This window comes from Teleopsis dalmanni, chromosome 2, assembly GCF_002237135.1.
Source record: "Teleopsis dalmanni isolate 2A chromosome 2, ASM223713v2, whole genome shotgun sequence".
Taxonomy (NCBI): Eukaryota; Metazoa; Arthropoda; class Insecta; order Diptera; family Diopsidae; genus Teleopsis; species Teleopsis dalmanni.
In genome coordinates this window covers 225,828,601-225,849,479 of record NC_051847.1, presented here as the reverse complement: position 1 = coordinate 225,849,479, position 20,879 = coordinate 225,828,601, and the positions used below count along the sequence as shown (strand labels likewise).

The window sequence follows — 20,879 nt, the reverse complement described above, 5'->3', positions numbered from 1 at the left end:
TTGGATTCAAAAACAGGTTAACCATCAGTTTATGGTACTATTCCATGCAAGCTGCTGACTACTGTTAATAGCTAGAACAAACATGGTATCGTTAGAGTCAAAATGGATGAATTTAAGCTATTTTTCAGTTTCAATATATTAGTAGCAACAGCTTCATAGAAAAAAGTTTATAGTGCACTGAAAATGATTTTGTCATAAAAATACCATAACAAATATCTTAGCCTCATCATAGAACGACGCCACATCAAAATCTCATTTTCAATCTGTAATGCAAAATAATATTTCGGTATAGAATTTAAAAGGAATATTAAATTAAAGGAATTAAATATTAAACTGGAATCTGCAACTTCCCTAAATGGAATGGCTTTAATACTAAAGCCCAGAAAATTTCTAGCTGACATGTTTCTATCACATAACTTAGTCTTATATGTTATATATATTTAGTTGAAGTACTAAATTTAATGAAATAATCACTTTACTTTACCGATAGATAGATAGATAGATAGATAGATAGATAGATAGATAGATAGATAGATAGATAGATAGATAGATAGATAGATAGATAGATAGATAGATAGATAGATAGATAGATAGATAGATAGATAGATAGATAGATAGATAGATAGATAGATAGATAGATAGATAGATAGATAGATAGATAGATAGATAGATAGATAGATAGATAGATAGATAGATAGATAGATAGATAGATAGATAGATAGATAGATAGATAGATAGATAGATAGATAGATAGATAGATAGATAGATAGATAGATAGATAGATAGATAGATAGATAGATAGATAGATAGATAGATAGACAGATAGATAGATAGATAGATAGATAGATAGATAGATAGATAGATAGATAGATAGATAGATAGATATATGGTTTAATTCTTCATATAATAATAAGAACACCGTGATATATGGAGTTTGGTCTGCTTTAATTTTTTATTTTTTTTTTGTTTTTGTTTATGTTTATAAGCGGATGTGATTTGATTAAAAAGTTTTGCACACATTCCATCAAACAAATTAAGTAAAAGAAGATGATGAAATTCAATTTTGTTTTGATTTTCTGAATAGTCATATAAATTAATACATACATACTATGAAATGTTACTAATTGCAAATGCTACAATTTTCTCTTTTGGGCCATAAACTGTCTGCTGAGTAATAATTGAAAAACGACTTCTCTAAGTAATTATATAGATGAAATTCTTAAAAAAATGTCGAAACTATGTTGTGAGGATTTAATTTAGAGCTTCGGTAAAAATATGCTATCACTTGTTTGTTAGTTGTCAATGTGGCCACACTTTCCAAGCTACGAGAACAATACCATACAAAACTTGTTTCTGCACACTAACAGTAAACCACGGAATATCATGGCCAAGCAGTAGACGGTGACGTAGTTGCCACTTGAGTAGAAATATAAATGAAGCCTGCAGTTAGCGCTAAAGGGCAGTAACACCGCAAGTGCAACATAGCCACTGATGCTGCCGATACACTTGCCGCAATTGAAGAAGTTGAATAGCTAGTCCCATGTGTTTTTGTAGGAATCTCTACAACCATATCCCAAGAGACAGAGAAGAACTAGTTTCAATTTGAAGTGCAAATAAGTGGCGGTGACTTATGCTTGAAAGCGAAGAAAAGCAAGAGCTCGGGTTGATAATGCACAGCTGGATGCAGACACGTTGCGGCTTGCCGTCACATTTACTTGTCTGACAGTTTGTTGGTTTAACTTATTGTCAACTTGTGGCAAAGGCATTTATATTGGCCCTTTAACTACATTTAAATGGAATATGTTGAAAATTAAAATTTAAAAAATTACGGCGGTAGGCAAATGCCATTAAATTTTGTTTTTTAACCGTTTACTATTGAAACGATTCGCCGGAATCCTTTTATTAGTTCTTTAGCAGTTCTGTAGGTTTATTTACATTACTATATACTATAGTAGCTCTTGAATTAAGCTTAACGAAAGTCTGTAATGTGTGAAAGTATAGTTTTATAAAAAGATCAAAAGATCGTCTAAGAGATGGCCAAGTCTCCTTTGTTTTACTTTCAGTTGTGCTACTCACTACAAGAATTTAATTCGTATAAAGTTTTTGTTATTTTCTGGAAATTGCCATTAAAACTTAAACCACAGAGTTACAAGTAAACCAGCATAAATTGAAAATAAATCACAAAAATAATTAAATTCTTAGTGATTTATTTATTTATTCTCTTGTTGGAACGACCTACTGACTTCAAATGGTTTTATGTAAATTCTTGAGATGCCTGCAAGTAGTTAAGCTGACAGCGTACATAAAATAGTTAACAAATTGAAATACTAGAAACCCAACTAATCTGTATGCTTCAAGATGCAGATGCTACAGTGAAGCAGTGTTGCTTTGAGATAAAAATGCAAATTCTAAACAATTTTCTCCAAATAAAAGTGATGATTATGCGCTACAAGCACAGCAAAAGTGAATTATTTCAAAGAATTTGTCTAACCACTGAAACTGTTAACAGATTGAGATTCACAGTAAGATTCAGATTCAGAACTAAAATGTGTGACAAGAGAAATAAGAACAACCCAAACACTTTAGGAAAGCGGTTAGCTGTTAAACTGATTTACTACACTTCTGACTGCATTAGGCTTCAAACAGTATTCGTTTCAAACAGTTTTTTCAAACTCACAATTAAGTACTCGTAGCTGTTATTAGCTCGTTAACCTCTCGGCTATAAATTAAAGATGTGGGCGTTTCTATTTAAACCAAATTAATTCAATTTACCGAACAATCAGTACATATAGAAACCTGTATGTTGCCTAGTCTTGCCACTGCGCCGTCGTAGAGCATCGCAGAGCGTATGTCAAGAAGTTTCACATTTTAGCCCATAGTCTCGGCATTTTGTCACTTTTCTTCGCTCAATTTTTGCTCTTAGACGTCAGACAATTTTTAATTAATTTTAAATGACTTTATTTCACATTATTTTTTATCGCAACGCGTATGTGACAGTGATTTTTAGGTTAATAAAGTATTTAAATGACTTTCATAGCGTTTTCATTTTGTTTTACTCACGCAATCTTAGATTCACTTTCTGCTTTTCGCAGATACATATTCGCAAAGAATTAAGCTCGTAGGAGGCATGGAATATCGTTATTAATTATGATTCACTTCTGTTCTGTGGCTGATTCGTACGCAGAAAGTGAAAACCTCTGCGTGTTTTAGGTTTGGTTTCCGAATTTGGGTCAAAAAAGCGAAAACTCAAAACAAGAAAAAGTTCGCATTTGCAATGAAGACGTGTCTCATCTAAACCCTTGATGGGATTTCGTTGACTTTCCTCAAAGTCATACATAGGAAGTTGAATAATGAAAATGAAAAAGAATAGCTTAAATATCTGTAATTATTATTAATACTTATTAGATATAATTGTCAATTCTTATATGTAGCATAAGACTTTGTAATGTCTGCAACTTAAGTTGAAGCTTTTGGAAAGTTGCAATAGGTCATCTGTTCACACTGAATGTAATCGTATGAGGTCCAGTTTTTCGATATGAAAATATAATAAACTATTGTTTAAAATCTTCAATGTTATATTGTATATACTTATAATTTTAGGCAACAAGATAGATCATTCACAATTAATATTTATATAGTTAACATAAAAATTAAAATGAAAATTTTCTATTGTAGTCTCAAAGTGTAATAATTTATTTTTGCCTCTCCGAAATAGAAAGAAAAATTATAAATTATATCAGTTAATTATTAAGATTTCTACATCACCATAAAATTAAGTAGCAAGGAAGAGATGCATAATAATTCAATTAACTGTAAGGTTGAAGATGAAGAGAAAGATCCAAATACATACGAACAGATGTCATCCAGTGAGGGATCTCAAGACTTTGATCCTCTATATCATACTTTCTACGCTGGGGGGGTCTATCTTATTATCGTCAACATTATAATGTGCCATAAAGCATTCTCCGCTTCTATCATATTAGCTTTATGTCTCAAGTATTAAAGTCCGTTGAGCTTTATTTTTATCACTCTATCTGTTTCCATATAGATTGTGTGGAGATCATCTTCGGCGTAGTGTTTTCAGAACTACATTGACTCACATATGATGTCAACAATTCTGCATAGAATTCTTTTATTTTAAAGTTTAAATCTGGAGTCCATGCATTCTAATAAGACAATTGCTGTGTATAGCAGTATTGTAGGTGTTACTGAAATACATATATACATATATTTACAAAAAGGCCCAATGGACTTTGTTGGATTTTTTCCCCCTCTTATTAATTTATGCATGTTAATTCAATTATCATATTTGATCGTAAGTTGATCATATAGCAGTTAAATACTTTTACTACTATAAACTATCGCCCTTTTTCGGATTTTAATTACTGTCAGAAATAAATATCACTTAACTTAAAGAAAGGCAGAGTTTTACAATGAGAATAGTTGCAATAGAGAAGTGATTCAAGTTAATGAAAGAGAAATAGTTAAAGTATAATAAAGCTGGAATAGGATTAGAAGATCAAATGAGCAACGTTGAATAAAAAGTAGAAAGGCACAATTGAACTAAAGTAAGTGTGTTAAAAAAAATTTATTCAAAATACTAAAATTAATCAAATACACAATGAAATAAATAGGTTAGAACTAAGAACAGCATAATTACCCTATCTTCTCATTCCACAAACTAACTTCTCGATATTCAGGTCACTATATTTGCTAAAGGAGTTCGGAAAGTGTAGACAACTCTATTTACTATCAATATTATGATTAATTCAAGTACATAATGAGACAAATAGGTTAGAATTAAGAACAGCATAATTACCCTATCTTCTCACTCCACAAAGTAACTTCTCGATATTCAGGTCACTATAATTGCTAAAGGAGTTCGGAAAGTGTAGACAACTCTATTTACTATCAATATTATGATTTTTGTTTAAATACCGTAAAACACTAAAAGACAATCTAGTCCTCACCAATGATGGCAGATTGTTGATATGGACACATAACTGCAGGTCAGTGAAGCATACCTCATTTCCACTCAATTAACTTAAATTTTTATTGCGCTTAACAAGTGACTAATCCATAGAGAATTGTGAGATATTGACAGTTTCAGTTCATTAAATTATTTAAATAATATATTTGCCAGTTATTTGTGGAAAAGCAGTGAAGTGCATAAACGAAGGGAACGGCTTATTTACCTTCGGGTTAATTAAGAATTTCAGTACAGAGAACATTTAAATTTTACAACGTTACAGATTGACACTTAAGGAGATTTTGCAATTTTGTGACAACCATTCTTTCATTCTTTCCTTTAGAAAGATTTTAAATTTCTATACAATTTCCAGTGTTTTTTATTTGTTCAAAATCTGTTCTATTTGGAAGAAATTGCTTATAAACAAGATAAGTACTAATGAACAATTTGTCAAATAGTTCATTTCTTCTGATGCAAAGTATTCAGTTGAATAATTGATAGCAATTCATTCAATTTGTTGCTGGCAAATGTTCAACATTAAAGATGTTTATTTGAAAGCATTCAGTGTTAATTATAATACAGATACTTATTACATTAGTAATCCCAGCAAGTCTAAACTCAATCTGCTACTTAATGCCACATCCTCAATTTAGTGTTTGACATGCGTTTCTTACTTTAATTGGCTATGACTGCTCTCAGGTGTTTTGCCTTTCTCCAAAGATTATTCTGCCTCTTTGATTTCCTTCGTAATCTAAAGATTCTTTTTACTTAACTTGCTGAAAGTGTTCAGAATTCGTTTAATTCGTGTTCATTATTTGCCATCCAACCTAGAGGATATTAGGTTATAGTTACTATTTCTGAAAATAGTCTTTGTAAGACTACATAGGTTTGCAAGCAGCCTCTTTCTGTCAAAAATTGTGTACTATCGATATAGGCTTTTTTGACAACTTTGACTTGTTTTTTGATAAATTCATTAATGGCTTCTAACTCTATGCAGACTTTTCCTTTTTGGAGGTTTATTTTGGACAGAAATTATATTTTACATTATTTTCTTCTTCACAAAGACTTTCAGATATCAAATTCTTGTGCCTCCATTCCTTATACCCTAACATAGATGATTCCATGAAGTTACACAGTTATTTTAAATAATATTTATATTATATATCCTTGATATATCCTTGAGAGTATAACCTTCATATTCTCGTCTCTCACAATATTAACATCAAACTTCTGTATCATCCTAGCTCCGAATAAGAAAGAAAAAAACACAAATTTAATAACCAATCATTTTTGTATTATTAGCCATACATTTCTACTACTCTTTGTAATTTTTTATGTATCTATTTATAACAAAGCCCATTAATCAGCAAGATTGTATCTTATGTAAATAAATAATTGATTGGATTTGTTTTCATTTTTAGAGTGATTATAGATACTTCGAAGAAGAACATTTTTATTGATTATAATTGATTTTGATTTGTGTGATTTATGAAAGTTATTAACAAACCGTCATTTAAAAATATTACCTGAACAGTTCAATTGTCTTATACTTCAGATCTTTGCTTTTAATAAAATTCTCTTAATTTGATTAGATTGTGGAACTTTAGTAATTGTAGGAAATTAATTACTAAAATTAATAAAAAATATCTATTTAACATAAACATGTTGCCTTAGTGTGGAGAGAGTGAAGTTTTTGATCTACAACCTTATTAAAATCAAATTTAATTCATCGAATTTACTTTGAATTTCAACTGAATTGCTTGTACTTCTAACTAAAAACGACTGAATATTTATTTTCTTAATATCAAAAAGTAAAATATATATTTAATTGTGTGTAAAAGCAAATATATGATTTTATTTATTTATTAAAAGCTATATAATTCCAATGTATGTTCCATATGTTAGAACTGTTTAAATGGAAACACCCGTATTGATGAAACCTTTGGAATAAAACGAAAGTTCGCAGAAAAATTATATTAAATTCTCTCCTACTTACAACAACTACACAGACTACACCTGACTATCTGTAGGCTAGGATTAAGTGCGATAATTGATTGATAATTAATTATTACAGCAATTGTACATTCAATGTCATTAAGAAAGGTCGCGTTGAGGTATAGTTACTATCAACAATTTGGAGTTTGCTATTTCATAATATATGTATATGTAGACATAACGATAGCACTGGATATTCACAAACAAATCGATGCGATCTCTGCTTTTGATATCCATTTCATATAAACTACTGACTACTGCTGAGGCCCTATGCTCCACTGGCATTTAATAGGACAAAGAGGAAGAAGAAAACTGACTGCTGCTGAGCAAGGTTTCATAATTTTAAAAAGGATAAAAGTTTTCAAGTTTCCCCAAAAAGAATCAGAATAGAATCATTGTTAATCATCTGATAAGCACAATTACAATATGGAATATCCATTTAAATATGAAGTCCTCCACTTACGCTTTTATTATCCTACTTGTTTTCACAGACCATTTTATATATAATCTGAATATGTTTGATTTTTGAAAAAAAGTTAACATAAGAGTAACAATTTTCTTGTTTGTTTGAATTTGGACTCAATTTTCAAAGATAATTTAATAAATTTAGTTCAGGCTGTATATAGCTTAAATGTTGTTGTGGCGTTATTGTTCCCTACATTTTGTTAATCGTTTGAATTTTATTAAGAGTAGTTAGTATCATCCGAACAAATAACCGTGACCTTGTAGAAACTCCACACAAATATATAAATGGTAAATATTAACTTAAAAATTTTGTATCGTTTGTACTTCAGAGAGTTATGCATCAGCTCATCTATTATCCTAGGGCTATTTGTATGAACTCTTATATTTGGTTATTCCTAGCATCTTAATGGCAACTTGTTCTCATGAAGGCAATAAATTGGTGTTATAGATCATTGTCACATCTTAAATAGCATATGTATCTCATGAAACAAAACTACTGTGATTTGTTTTTCGCGGTATTACTAGGTATTCCTAGAGATTCTTATCATTGCTAAGACATTTAGGCTACATGAGTGTACATGTACAAATAACATTTTAATCAAGTCGACAAATTGCCAAGGGGCAGCATATTTTAGATATTTATTATACCAATAGAGGCAGAGAGATGCGTGCAATGAAATATCTTAAAATAGCACTTGAAGGAGCTTAGTAATTTATAAAGTTTATTTTATTTTAGTGGAATTCTATGAAGTAAATTTGATGGAAAACAATTCGCTTCAACACACATGAGTAGAGTACTATTTCCATAATAAAATTTATTTTATGACTTCCATATGAGAAGCAGAGGCAGAGAAAAGTACTTCTTCAGTTGCATAACTGCTTAGATAACTTTTCAGTGCGCAATCGTAAGATGCCGTTTTCACTTTATAACGGAAACGCAATGCAAAAGTACAAAATCCTACCAGAGCAGAGTTCAATGAACGTTTGAGTATTGAATTGCAAAAGTGAAAAGCCTAAGAGAAGAAAACTTGAATGATGACAGAAAAAATGTCGAATACTAAGAACTTGAGATGACGCAGTAAAAGTGTCATACACTAATGAGGCACATAAGACATAGGTGAGGTTGAGGAATGTAAATTTAGTCTGCTGGATATGTGTGTATAAGTATTACAGTGCGGTGTTAATTTCACTACTAAGACGTTTATTTGCAGTGATTGCTGCCGCGGATAAGGCCTTAATACCACAAATAAATTATTGAAATAGTGTCGACCACACTTACATAATCAAATTATATGCTTTCATCTGAGTTTTCATATGTAATACATATGTAATACGCTTTATCACACATAACCCGGTTTGTTTTCATTTCTGTCACAGTTTTAAATGAAAATCAAAAGTAGCAAATAATCACTACCAACCTCAAATTACTGGTTCTTATCATTATCAACACTATTAATAAGGTATAAATTCCAGAATTAAGTGCTCAAAAGTGAAACTTCTGGACAAAGTCGACGCCTACTTTCGTCTCAATATGCTTTTGACACATAAACATGGCAATATCCACTGAATTAATTTATTTGATTTTGTTTTTTCTTTTATTTTCCAGCAAGCAACTGAAGAAAATAGTGCGTAAGACCAGCATCGATATGCCACGATTTGAAGTGTATTGCTTGCTACTGTTGTGCGTCACAACAGCAACAGCAAGACACTCCCGTACTAATGCAACAGCAACTTTGATGCCAATTCTTGCTGCTGGTGACAATTTACATGATGCTGAAAGCGCTCCACCAGCACCGAAGCACCCATCAACTGCCGCTTTACCGCACTTGCAGCAAGCAACAGTGGAGCAGTCGCGAACTGATAAAGTTGTTGCAATTGAAAGTGCAGCGAATGCTTCAGAGCAACACGACAAGAATGCAACTGCTACATCAATAGCAACAACGGGTCGCAAAGGCTCCGCTGACAGCCCGACTAAGAAAAACCAATTACCCAAGCAAGAACAGAAGACGCCAACAGTTGATGAACGCCCTGAGCAACGACAGAATGCCAATTATGACATCAACAACAGTCATGAGGACAACGGCAACAGCAACAGCAACAGCAACAGCAACGCCAATTGTGAGCCTGAAATGGTTGGCTTCGAAATTGTAACTGGGTGAGTTGTAGACTATGGACTTGCAACTATGCAATGATTTCGGTTTTTAGTTAATGGAATATTACCAAATTGGCATTGAATAGCTTCAATTGTGTTATTGCAGTAGCGTTTTCAGTCGCAATACATTTATGAAATGCCGATTTTTCAATAAAAAATGAATCGTAATTTATCATTTATATTGTAAGCTACTAATTTAGTCGCGAGTCCTTAAGCAAAATTACTAGAACATCACTTTGTAAGGTATATTATTAGTTGATATGCATACTGAATACTGAAGTATATAGATATGGATGGGTACTTTTATTGAAGGCATTTCATTAAAAATTAACTTTGCAACAAAATTTTATAATTCCATTAAGTCCCAGACCACACCCTCTTATTTCATTAAAAAGTACTGTGTATTGGAATTCCCTTTTAATATTGTTCAGTCTGAGTTTTCTACATAACTCATACCCATTTCGATAATAAATATCTAAAATTTTCATACAATATCTTCTACATCACTTTTAGCTACGTTTTCTCAGCACCAGATAGATTACTGGATTCCATGCCTGGTACTCTAATGCTGACTGATTGCTTAGATGCTTGTCTGAATAACGAGACTTGTCATGCTGTTAACTATGAAACTGGATTATGCGTACTTTTTAAAGCGAATGCAGATCAATTACCAGGTAAGCCTAGTCACTCTGCTATACAAAAACTTATTTCATAATGAAATACTGAATAATTTGATCAAATCTTTTAGGTGCTCTCACCAAGTCTCAGTTCCCTGTTTTTACAATTTATGCACAAAAGTCCTGTCTGGGTGTGAAGCCATGTTCACGCTCATGGTGTGTAGATCGTGTGCAAGATTATAAATTGAAAGGATATCCTAAACAATCGTACACTGTAACATCAAGAAGGGATTGCATGGAACTGTGTTTGGGTGAAACGGAATTCGCCTGCAGGTGAGATAGTTTTTAACTTAACAAAATTGTTTGTGGATTTCATATTGATTGACTAAATATAATAGCATAATTAAGCACTTTAAATGAATCTCGCATTTCAAAATTTTGCTTCTAATAATAGCAAAACTATCTTACAAAAAAATATATGAATCTTCATATAAGTTAAAAATTCCATCAGTAGTGAAAATACGATTAGATATGAAAATTACCTCTGCACAGATATTTTTTAAATCAAAATTATTTTAAATATTATGCACACATCATGATATAAAAAGTATTCAGACTATTTCTACAGTCCCTTCATAGGAGGACAATTCAAAAGGCAAGGTAAGTTGCTAGGTTATCTCTATTAACAAAAATGATCAAAATGATTCATTATATGGCTATAGGTTTTAATTATTGTATCAGTAGCTAAGAAGACTTTATGTTAGAACAATATACATAAATATCTGTAAATTTAGCAAAAGTAATAAATCAGATCCAGATCCCAACTTCAGGTATTATTACTCCCTATTATTAGACTCTCTAACTACAAGTTGTTGAATACTTTTTATAAAATCAATTTTGCTTAAATGCAATGATGAATATTAAATATGGCTATGTTGAAAACTTAAGCACAGTAAATTCTTTTTTATTGATAGAAGCTTGAACTGCAGATACCCGATAACCATCAGGGAGAAAATAATCTGTAATAAAAAATGTGAAGAAATCTGATTGGAATCTTGTTAATCCTAGCAGTCTAATATTTTGTGTATTCTACTGCGTTAGAAAGAAGAACAATTCGAAATATTTTTCACAACTCGAATTGCAATTTATGCTACCACAACCCAATAACATAAATCCATGCGGTGGCCGAATTATTGCTGCACTTTTGCGCACTTGTGCGATTGCACAAGGCCAGCGCGTGACCCAACATAAAAGTGGCAAAGCTGCAGAAAATGCAACGCAGATTAAGCCGCTCGCCAGCCCCATGATATATTAAACGCGCGTTGCTACCAAACAGCAATTCCCGTTGCAGCAATAAAACAAGCTCGATGTCAAATATTTTTAGGCAAAACAGAAGAACTCCAGCCGCACTCACAACTAGCATTTGAACGTTAAACGTTAAACGTTAAACGTTGCATCTGCAGACTGCATTCTGGCAAACAAATAAATATCGCATAAATGTGTTTAAAGAATTTGAGCTGCCACCAACAGCAATGGTTGCAACCTGTTGGTGAAATTTTGCCACCAACACATTTATTGCAATTAAATCAGGCAATAAACTTTCTTTCAATGTGAAATGATCATGCAACTTACGAGTGCTAAGTTGCCAGTTGCCAATTGCCAGTTGCCAGTTGCCGGTTGCAGCATCGGCAATCGTTAGTTGTTGCTTCTTAGTTTCCAGTATTGTTTTAAATATTGTTTTTTATTATCGTTATTGATGTTGTTATTGTTCGGTATGACTTGGAATTGTTTGTAATTGCTGAAAACTTTGCTGCAAGTTTTATTTGAAGTTTTGCGCCGACATTGAACATTATAAATAACGCCAACGGTGACCTCAGTCAATAGTTTTGAAAAGATTCTCCTTTGGTATTTGGTAAAGGAGTCGAATCGATGTTTGGGGGAGAGTAGTATGTAACAGTCACTTGAGAAGATATGTTCCAAGTGTAGGATTTTTCAATACATAGTAATATAATAGAATAATGGTATAAAATTGTAACCAAAGGTTTATTCTTCATGCAGAAATATAATTACAAAACTGCAAGAACTACTTATATTCAAATTTTTTCTGATTCTTTATTAAAATATAAATAACCAACTGTAAAATTTTGAATTTATTTATCGACCTGTTTCAGTAATGGTTTTTATATATTTTCTTATCCGGCTATATCCGACGAATATTTTCTAATATATTCTATATTTCTACTCTCCTTAAGAGTTATCATCAGGATCATGATCTGACATAAATTAATATTAATAAAACTATATCTATATCATACTCTTTATTCTATTATCTATATTTCAATAAAGATATTCTGTTCTATATAAATATTCTATTCTATTAAAAATGTATTTTTTGCGTCTTATATTTTCTAATTCATGAATAGTTTTTGACAAAAAACTTTATAATATAGTTTCAAGCTTAATAGACTCAAATTAAAGTTCCTTCATTGGTTTGTTGTCAAACCCAGACAGAAAAAAAAAGCCTAGTCACGGTCCCAATCGATTTGTGTGAGAAAAAGCTGTTTTGTGAAAGAAAGCACTTCATAAAAATTGTGAATTAATGTCATGCAGATTTAGATTTAAATATATTAAGTCCAACTACAAATCATAGTTCTATATGACCATCAATTACTATCCTTAGAATCGTTCTCCAACTCTATACTATAAATACTTTAGAGATATTTCTTACACTTATTTTGTTTGTATTTATTAGAAGTTGTTATTTATTCATATAAATACTTTGGAGTTATCTATAGAAAAACTGCTAGGTGGTTTTGTTTATTCTATCTTACACAGAAAATCAGAAAATCTTATTGGTCTCCACAGATACCAGAGTACTAACAGATAACTGCAATACCTTGTGGCACACTCCCAATTTAATGGTTTCTTTGAGTAATGGTGAGCTAAACTTAAATGCACCAATTTATGGTATATATGTAAATAATCGAATAGAGAAAATGTTTGGAGTTGTAAAAAATGATTTAGGTTCCCGTTGAAGTCATATAAAAACAGTTAAGTTAAGTATCTTGTGTAAAAGTATTGTATGACAGTCAGAATTAACAACCCGGCTGTTGACAATTGACAGCTGCAAACATCAAAGATCAAATTAAATTGACATGAAAAATGGAAGCCAGGAAGCATTTCGAGCATAAATCATTTAAGTGTACTTAGCGGACTGGAAACATAAATTATGTGCAATATGCAGAAGACAACGCAAATGGGCGAAAACAGCAGCAAATCTGAACAGGGAGTAGCGATCAGTTACGCAATTGCAAGATCAGCACAGGCCGCTGCTATATAGAATGCTAGAAATCGCACAGATAAATAATAAAAATAAATGCAAAATACTTGTACGCTTGCAGCATCCAGCGTTCAGCAGTCAGCATACCTTGCATACGAGTGTGGAGCTTATGTTGCAAGGTTGCGCGTTAAATGCACAAATGTACAAGAATTTTAAATGCACACAAATAAAATTACGATTAATTTATTGCAGTTGCAGCGTAAATGTGTCAGTAGTGAATGCCGCCGCATACAACATGTGATATGCTCACAAAAGCAACAAACAAGAAGAAGCAAATGTTGCAATTGCACCGTTACGTAGGCAAAGTGTAACTGAAGTTCTTGACCGACACCGCAATGCAACGAATGCGAATGCGAATGCGAACGCTAGTGTGAGTGTGAGTGCGAGTGCAAGTACCGCATTCGAATACTGGCTGTATGGCTATTGGCCATTAGCAGGAAACATCGTATCGCTGGCCTTGTTACAATTTACTTTATTTTATTTTATTGCAGACACTTTTCAGTGTTTGTGTTGCCTGCTTTAATGATCACTTTGCTCTGCTCTCTGCTCGCTGCCCGCTGCTCAGATTACTTAATGGGTCTTGTTAAGTGATCAAGTGATCAAGAGATCGTTTAACAAATATCGATCCCATATATTATTATGCATGCACCAACCAGAGAAGTTTACATTGTAGCGGATGCAGCGGATTTCGCAAACTACGTCCATGTGTTGTAATTTATTTTTATGTAAAATATGAGTTGCCCTTAAGCCTTGCGTTGTGAAGCAGCTAATGATACGTGGACAATGGTGCGTCTGTAAATATGGGAAGGCATCGCATTTCATATATCTATCGATCTATCTATTACGAAGCAGCCAGTTAACGTCATGATAAGCAACGCCTGTTAACTGAACAAATTTTAAAAAACTACAGCTGCCGTTGAAATATAATAAATAATCGAAAACATAGAAACCGTTTCCCCTGCTTTTCGAACAGTTAAAAAATGATTTATTGACAGTTATTGGAGAGGTTAAATACTTCCTGATTATAAAAAAAAATACATTAAACCATATATGATATATGATTTTTACGATTCCGACAAAGTTAATAAGTCATTAAACGGCTGGAAACGGCTATTTTGTCATTCGGATTAAGTCGGGTCTTAGTACACACCCACATAATTTTAAAAAATATTAGAAAATAAGCAATAGTCTTTTTTTAGAAATATTAAAAGTCTATGCTATTATTACAGAAGATGAAAATCGTTATTAGATCTTTAAAAATATTTATTGTAAACGTAAATTACTGTGATTGAGACTTTGGTTAAATATTGTTTGCAATTATTTGTTTAAACTTAGCCATTAAATATAAACTACAAATCATTCAAATGTTTTTCACTTGACTTGACTCACTGGAACCATCACTGACTGGAGCATTTTAAGATAAATTTTGAAGACTTATCGCATATAGTAGCAATTACGCGACCACGACTTGTGGCATGTTCTTTCCCAAAGCGTCGAACCTCCTAAAAGATTAAAAATTTTCGGAATTTTCGGGAAATTTTCGTAAATAGGGCTACCTGTTTTGTAAATATAATGCTAGAATATCTAGAATTAGAATACAATTAAAAATAGCGTTCTTTTGTAGCGACATACGTTTTTCACCATTTTTAGTTTTTTAAAATAGTCTGAATGAACTGGCATACCACAAATTTATATGTCACTAGTACTACCAAGCTGACAGTTTAGCCCGCTCTGGTTTATATTAGCCTAGAGACCATTGAAAGAAGTACCTTCCTTTACTTACTGCAACTTGCCAATAACAGATGAAAAGCACTTAGGTCATGTGCGACTTCCAGATTTACATGGAAATCACGCAGAGAAACTGCGCATTCCCAATAACCCTCACTACAGAAGTTGTGGAACCCGCAGGAGAAAGAAACAATAATACCTTTTCTCTGTGAATGCCCGATCTTAGCGTTCAGAAGATATAGGTTCTTAGGAAAACTCTTCTTTGATAGTCAGACTGCTCACCTATTACATTATCTAAATTCGTCGGGATGGATTTAGTCTCCTATACTACGGTTCTTACGACGAATGTGGTAGCAAAAGGGGGAAAAATCGGTATTTGAGTTACATGGAAGTTATCTAATGGGCTGCCGCTGCAACCAACCAACCACTAGCATGAGTATTTGGTTTTAGTATCTTTCAATGTATTTGTTATTACAACTTTTTCTAAGTTATTAAGCTATTCTGTCGTCTCATTTCTTTTATTTACTGAAAAATTTATGTTTCAGTAAATATATATGTTTTATGAAAATGTAAATACAGGTTTATATTTGCTTGTATAGCACGCCATACCGCCTACCAATTTTAGATAGTTTGGAACTCCAGAACAAATAGACTTTTAAATATACAAACAAAGATGACAACTATGAAAACCATCGGAAGCGTTAAGGCCTGAATTTGAGACTTATGGAAGTCCTAATATATGCAGTATCACAAGCCCTTAGTCTTAGTTGATAATATGTTTCTACGGTTTGTAATCACAGACTACGATTCTTATTTAGATTTGTGCCATGCATAAGTTACTGTTGAAATTGGTAAGTTCGCAAGATGAAGTTGCAGCATTCCAAGTATTTTCTAGATTTTGTAGTTGTAATCAAAGCAACAACACGTATTTCCCATTTGTGGTTTTAACATCAAATGTGTGCAATTTAGCGATTGCGTGCCACAATGCGTGTTGCAGAATTTGTGCAATACACCACATTCACTGAGCTGCAAGGTTATAATTTAGCACAATTCCGTGTCCAGCAAAGTCCGTTAGTACTATTCCCAGAGCAATTTTGACAGCAACAACTACAATCCAAGGGAAATAATGTATGTTAAGTTTTCTAAGAAAAAAGAATGAAAATTCGAACTTGCAACTTGACTGCAAGGCAGTTGTGGCATTGCAGCATGTGAAGCGCCTTTAAAAAATTCTAAATTCATTTGAAACCAGTGACGTGTTTTACTCAAATTTTTTGTCAGCAACGCGTTTGTGTCTGGAGTAGGAAGGCGTGGCGCCTTACTGGCATTGAACTTTAAATATAATAAATTATGATTTATATCATTATTAGAATTTATTTAATTATAAACATACAACTCATACTCATCGTAGATCGGCAAATTACAATCGAGGCACGAAAACATGCGAGCTTTCCGAAATGGACCGCTTTACTTTGTCTGGAACCACTGCATTCCAGGCCAGCGCTGGCAACGATTACCTTGAGAACAACTGCGCAGACGAGCCAAACAAATTGTGTGAGTTCAAGCGCTTATCCGGTAGAATCTTAAAAACTGTCGATTCCGTATATCAGGACGTGGCCAGCATTGAAGAGTGTCGAGATCTGTGTTTAAGTACACCTTTCAGGTGAGTACATACTCGTTTATTGCAGTTCTGTATGCAATTGAGCACATCAAAATAAGTTAAGTTGAGCTACTACGACTAATAAGTAGAAGCATAGCTAATAACCACACGCAATAGCAGCAAGCCAAGTAAGTTATTAAACGGGATTATTTAGTAAAATTCATAGTGAGCGATACTGCCACTTGTCATGTGTGCAAACTGCCACTGATTTGTGTAATGAAAGTAGATTTATAAGATTAAATAAGTTAATTCAAGTCGACTGTATTCACTTTGATATGTAATATGCATAGCAGACACTCATAATGATGATTTATGCGTTATTGTATGCAAGCACGAGACTGGAGAAAATGATTAATACTTTTATTTAATAGTCTGAATATATTAATTCTTAAGCGCTTAATAAACAACATAATAAAAAAAATATTTTGCAGATGCCACTCATACGATTACGGCGATACTGGTGATATGGTTTGTCGTCTTTCCCATCATAATCGTGCCACTTTGACTGACATACAAAGTCCTTACTTAGATGTACCGGAAGCAGCTACTTATGAACTGTCATCTTGCTACAACGTGACCATCGAATGTGGTGCAAGTGATATGATAACACGCATCCGTACCTCCAAACTATTCGATGGCAAGGTGTACGCCAAGGGCGCACCAAAATCCTGTGCTGTGGATGTTAGAAGTGCGCTTGATTTCGAAATACGCATGGGTTATCAAGACTTGGAGTGTAATGTGCACCAGAGTGGACCGGGGCGTTACATGAACGAAATTGTCATACAACATCATGACACAATAGTCACTTCATCCGATTTGGGTTTGGCAGTTACTTGCCAATATGACATGACCAATAGATCTGTAACGAATCATGTAGATTTGGGTATCAAAGGTGATATTGAACCAGCACTGTCCGAAGAAGTGATTGTCGATTCACCGAATGTTATAATGAAAATTACTTCACGTGATGGTTCTGATGTGATGCGTATAGCTGAGGTCGGTGATCCATTGGCACTCAAGTTCGAAATACTTGACGAGTTGAGCCCTTATGAAATATTTGTACGAGAATTGGTTGCTATGGATGGTGCTGATAACGCAGAAATAACACTCATCGACTCAAGAGGTTGTCCAACAGATTACTTTATTATGGGCCCTATATATAAGAGTACTACATCCAATAAGATTTTGCTCTCACATTTCGACGCTTTTAAGTTTCCATCTTCCGATTTAGTACAGTTCCGAGCATTGATAACACCCTGTATGCCGACTTGCGAGCCAGTGCAATGTGATGATGATGATATGACTGGAGGTTACAGGCCATTAACTTCATATGGCCGCCGAAGACGATCGGTTAATATAACTGGTAAAACTGAATTTTTTTTTATTATAATACTTCCTTATTAGGACTTTCCTACTTTCTTTCTAGCTACTTACCCAGATCTACGTAACAGTCGAGCCCTACGTGAAACTAATAAAAAGACAAATCTAGAGAACATGCTCTTAGTGCAATCAATCAAGATTACAGATAAATTTATTTTCGATAAACAAAAGGGATTAAAAGCAACTGATGCCGAAGAAGAGATATTAATTTCCAGCGATAGTTTAAGAGGGTTCTGTATAAATGGCATTGGTAGGTTTTAACTTTATATGGTATGAAGTTGAAGAAATTTGAATAATTTTGTTTTTATTTTATCAATTTAGGTCTTGTTGTCGCTGGTACAATATTTTTGCTGGCTCAGTTGGCAGTAATTGCTATTTGGACTTTCCTTTATCAGAGACGTAAAAAGGAACGTGGCTACTCTTCGAGTAAAGATCATAAAAGTAACTCCTCAAATTTTTCCACGCAAAGCAGCTCCACGAGGTCGAAAATTGCATCTAACGGACGCGCTGAGTCTTTAAATAAATTGTATGATAGTGGCTTCGCTGGCCGTCATGGACGTCATTTTTGAGACTTATTAGATATAAAGTACACATCATCAGTTTAGTTCACTAATAGCGTCAAATTTCATATGCCAATAGTTTTTATTCAAATATTTAAAAATTCTTTAATTTGAGTCCACTACAATATTTTATAAATATTGCTAGAGTAAAAAATTTAAAAATAATTATGGAATTTCTAAATTTTTTGCTAAAGATGGCAACATCACAAAACAAAAATAAATTTTAAAATAAATTAATTAGTATAAGTCGACTAGTCATAAGTACTTACATATAGTTTAAATTATTTATCGAACTAATTTATTTAAAAAATAATATAAAAATAAATTTACTCATTAATAGTCATTTGTTTTTAAATGGAAGAATCTTTATTTCAATGGTAAAAATTATAAATTTGGAAAGACAGGATTGAAGTCGGATATTTTGTTCACCTACTCCACGATTATCAAAAAACAAGCTTAGAGTCGATATTTCTTAAGCCAAAAAGATTAGAAATATTGATATTGTTTGCCTTATCAATTATCTTAATTTGCCCAGATTAGCCTAAGTGGCCTACTTACTCCAGAAATCTTATCATAGATCTCATATGACGCGTTGCATTATTGTTTCTTTTAATAGCCAAAATAGCACATTTTATATAATAAGTATTTATAATACATAATTGTATAATATATAATTTTTTATAGTTCTTACCATTTGCTTCCATGTTTATACTCATAACACTATTTGTGCATGATCCTACAGTCGATAAATAAATGGCTGTGACAAATCACAATTAGCTTAAGTAGTTCTATACAATAACCACTAATAAAAATTATAGCAAGGACAGGGTTTTGAAAATTTTGCAGGAAGCGGCAAGAGAGTTACATGCGAGTCTCAATTTTGCTATTACAACGCTTAACCCTTCAGATCATTGGACTACAGAGTACCCAAGTGGATATAAGCAAGCAGTCCGCAGAGGGAAGGGAGTAAATATGCTAGATGATATTAACTGCAAACAAATAGCAACATTCACACTGACTAAAGATGTCTGATAGTTTAAAAACAATAGAGTGTCGTTATGTTATCATAGATCCATAGACAGAAGGATGGAAAGGTGGTAAAGAATATTAACTTCAAAAAAAGAATAACAAAAAGATGTAATGTAATTTAACAATACATATAAAATTGGATTGTTATGAATTTTAAAATTATTATATGATTTTTTTGGGGTTGAGTATTTTAAACCAATATTTATTTATGCATCTAATATTTTTAAGAGTTATATTATAAGTAAGTAATTAAATATAAAATAATAGAATATAATATTGAATATAGCTAATATAGCATACTTAATTACAAACTTCATAACGACTTATTGATTTTTTCAGTACTAATAATTATCATAACTGAAAAGTGCTAACAAAAGATTAGATCTTTAAAATGCAGGAAATGAACAATCTACAGGAATAGATTATTTTATTAAGTATACTAAACTGCTATTATAACATAATAGATATTAATTTCATTACCTAGTAATTACAGTAATGGCGGCTACATAAACATTTGTATTTTCTTATTATCGTTATTATTTTTTTGATTTACAACAGAGAAAAAACACATAAATGATTGAATAAAAATTAATTAGAAGGAAAATATAATTATTGAACATATGTTGCTTTTTATATTGCTATTGAATTATAATTTCCCACCACTATACATGAATATAGGAAATTAGTGACAACACATATAATATAAGTCTTTGTAGTATTCGAAATGCCATCAAGTAGATCGAACCATTATTCGAGTACCCGTTCTTACACGAGTATTAAAGAAAAGTATGAGTTGAGCTAATTGATTTATTGGTACTATTCGCTCATTTTTATATATTCCGGGTATTTAAAAACTTAGAGTATCGAAATTCGTTGTCACATCACCTATTTTATTAGAAGTTCTCAAATCCAATACAATGAATATAGTCAGAGAAACTTTGATATATGAGAACGTAAGAATTAAGCAGGTAAAAGATTTTGCTTAAA

General features: G+C 32.4%; 1 protein-coding gene across 1 annotated transcript; it reads left to right on the top strand.

Annotated features, from left to right (window-relative positions):
* Nucleotides 1-3,790: 3,790 nt before the first annotated feature.
* On the top strand, nt 3,791-18,872 carry LOC119676857. The gene is made up of 8 exons (XM_038088115.1): nt 3,791-3,996; nt 9,036-9,584; nt 10,095-10,255; nt 10,330-10,531; nt 16,675-16,926; nt 17,355-18,286; nt 18,350-18,553; nt 18,625-18,872. The coding sequence occupies exons 1-8, from the start codon at nt 3,791-3,793 to the stop codon at nt 18,870-18,872; spliced, it is 2,754 nt and encodes a 917-aa protein (XP_037944043.1).
* Nucleotides 18,873-20,879: the final 2,007 nt, after the last annotated feature.